This window comes from Rosa chinensis, chromosome 6, assembly GCF_002994745.2.
Source record: "Rosa chinensis cultivar Old Blush chromosome 6, RchiOBHm-V2, whole genome shotgun sequence".
Lineage (NCBI taxonomy): Eukaryota > Viridiplantae > Streptophyta > Magnoliopsida > Rosales > Rosaceae > Rosa > Rosa chinensis.
Window position 1 is genome coordinate 20,829,061 of NC_037093.1, and position 2,140 is coordinate 20,831,200.

Here is a 2,140-nt window from a genome sequence, read left to right on the forward strand (position 1 = left end):
ATGAGTGAAGGCACAACCGACAATTTTTGAACGGACCAGATCATTTGCATACTATTCAATCTAACGGTTATTGTTGATGTAATCTTATCTAAAATTTCGGATCAGATTACATTGATCCAGGAGTGGACACGTGTCCTCGAAGTATGATTACGTTTTATGTGAAAATTGTAAATAAATTGAGCAAGAGGCAGCACACCATTCCTCTGATATTCACAAATTTCATTCGTTTTCATATTCTCCAGATCCAACACATTTCCTCTCCTTCCCTCATTTCAATGAAGAGATTGTGGGCTAAGTATCGACAATCTCGAGATGAAGATCTTGAAGAGCTGTGTACGACTAATGCTCTTGTGGTAGCAGCAGTCACTGAAGCTGAAGCTTCCTCCGGATCACGACGACGGGGTTCTCAACCGGGGCGTGCACAGAATGAGGAGCGATTTAGGGAATCAAGAGGGAAAAACATGATGGAAGATTACTTTGTGGAGCGTCCAGTTTTCACTGAAGAGGTATTCCGGACAAGGTACAGGATGAGTCACAATGTGTTCAACCGCATCTCCAGTAACCTTTGTCGCTATGACCCATACTTTGTCTAGAAATCAGATGCTGCAGGCAAAGTCGGACTACTTCCCCAGCAGAAGCTGACATGTTCCTTAAGAATGCTTGCTTATGATGCCGGGGCAGATCAATGTGCTGAGTATTGTCGGATGGCGAAATCTACCTCCATTGAGGCTCTGAAACGATTTACAAGAGGAATCATTAATCTGTACTCGGCAGAATACCTCCGGGCTCCTAATCCGACAGACCTCAGAAGACTTCTCGCCAAAGCTGAGAGAAGAGGCTTTCCTGGGATGATTGGAAGCATCGACTGCATGCACTGGCAATGGAAGAATTGCCCAATAGGTTGGGCTGGAGAATATAGTTGTCGAAAACGTGAGCCCACTATCATCCTCGAAGCAGTCACTTCTTATGACACATGGATATGGCATGCCTTATTTGGAATGCCTGGATCATGCAACGACCTCAACGTGCTTGCTAAGTCCCCGTTGTTTGACGAACTCACTGCTGGTCGAGCCCCTAAAATCCAATTTCAAGTGAATAACAGGATTCACAATTTAGGCTACTATCTCGCTGATGGTATCTATCCGCAATGGGCAACTTTCGTGAAATCAATTCCAAGGCCTACACTACCCAAGGATCTGAAGTTTTCCCAGGCTCAAGAGGGGTACAGGTAGGATGTGGAGAGATGTTTCGGCATTTTACAGACGCGCTTTAGTATTGTTTGAGGAGCGGCTGTTGGCTGGGAAAGAGAAGACCTTCGGTACATCATGCTGACTTGTATTATATTACACAACATGATAATCGAGGATGAAAGACCAGATGACAGCGATGAGGATTTTTTGGAGTCCGATGAAGAAGAGGATAACAATATGAGGCCCCGGTTTGGGAAGGACCGACTGGTGATGACTTCGATCCTGTTGGTAGAGATGATTATTACTTCAACGGATTTATGGATCGATACGATGCCATTAGAAGCGTAGACAGTCACTCAAACCTTCAAGAAGATCTGATAGAGCATTTCTGGAACGTTCAAGGCGACATGGAGATCTAGATCATAAATGAAATTTTTTTGGAATAATTGGCTAATATCTATGTTTTGTTTATGTTTGTGTGCTTTGAATTTGGCTTGTATTATGTTTCGGAAAGTTGGTGTGCTTTTAATTTGGCCAATGTCTATGTTTTTTATGTCAATGTAATTTGAATTTGGCTTGTATTATGTTTATTATGTGCTATGATTTTGAATATAAGGTGTGTACTTTAATAAGGGGAATTTCCAAATGCAACTTTTATTTCCTTAAATTGTCGCTTACATAAATGAAAAACTAGGAATAAGTACAATACAATTACAAACATGCATAATAACCTAATTATTCAAATCATAATCCTCATCCTCTCTAGAAATCCAATTTGTGTTTGAAGGCTCATCATTAGGGTTAGGGTTGGTGGAATCACCCGTAGAGAAAGGTGAAAATTGTGGTTGTGTAGGATATCCCCAGGGGTAAGGTGGTTGCGGATAGTATCCACCAGGGTAAGGGGGTTGTGGGAATGCATCGGGGTAAGGTGGTTGTGGGAATGCATCGGG

General features: G+C 42.3%; 1 protein-coding gene across 1 annotated transcript; it reads left to right on the forward strand.

Annotated features, from left to right (window-relative positions):
• Positions 1-275: 275 nt before the first annotated feature.
• On the forward strand, positions 276-1,232 carry LOC112171024. Its single transcript, XM_024308268.1, has 2 exons — positions 276-506; positions 594-1,232. The coding sequence occupies exons 1-2, from the start codon at positions 276-278 to the stop codon at positions 1,230-1,232; spliced, it is 870 nt and encodes a 289-aa protein (XP_024164036.1).
• Positions 1,233-2,140: the final 908 nt, after the last annotated feature.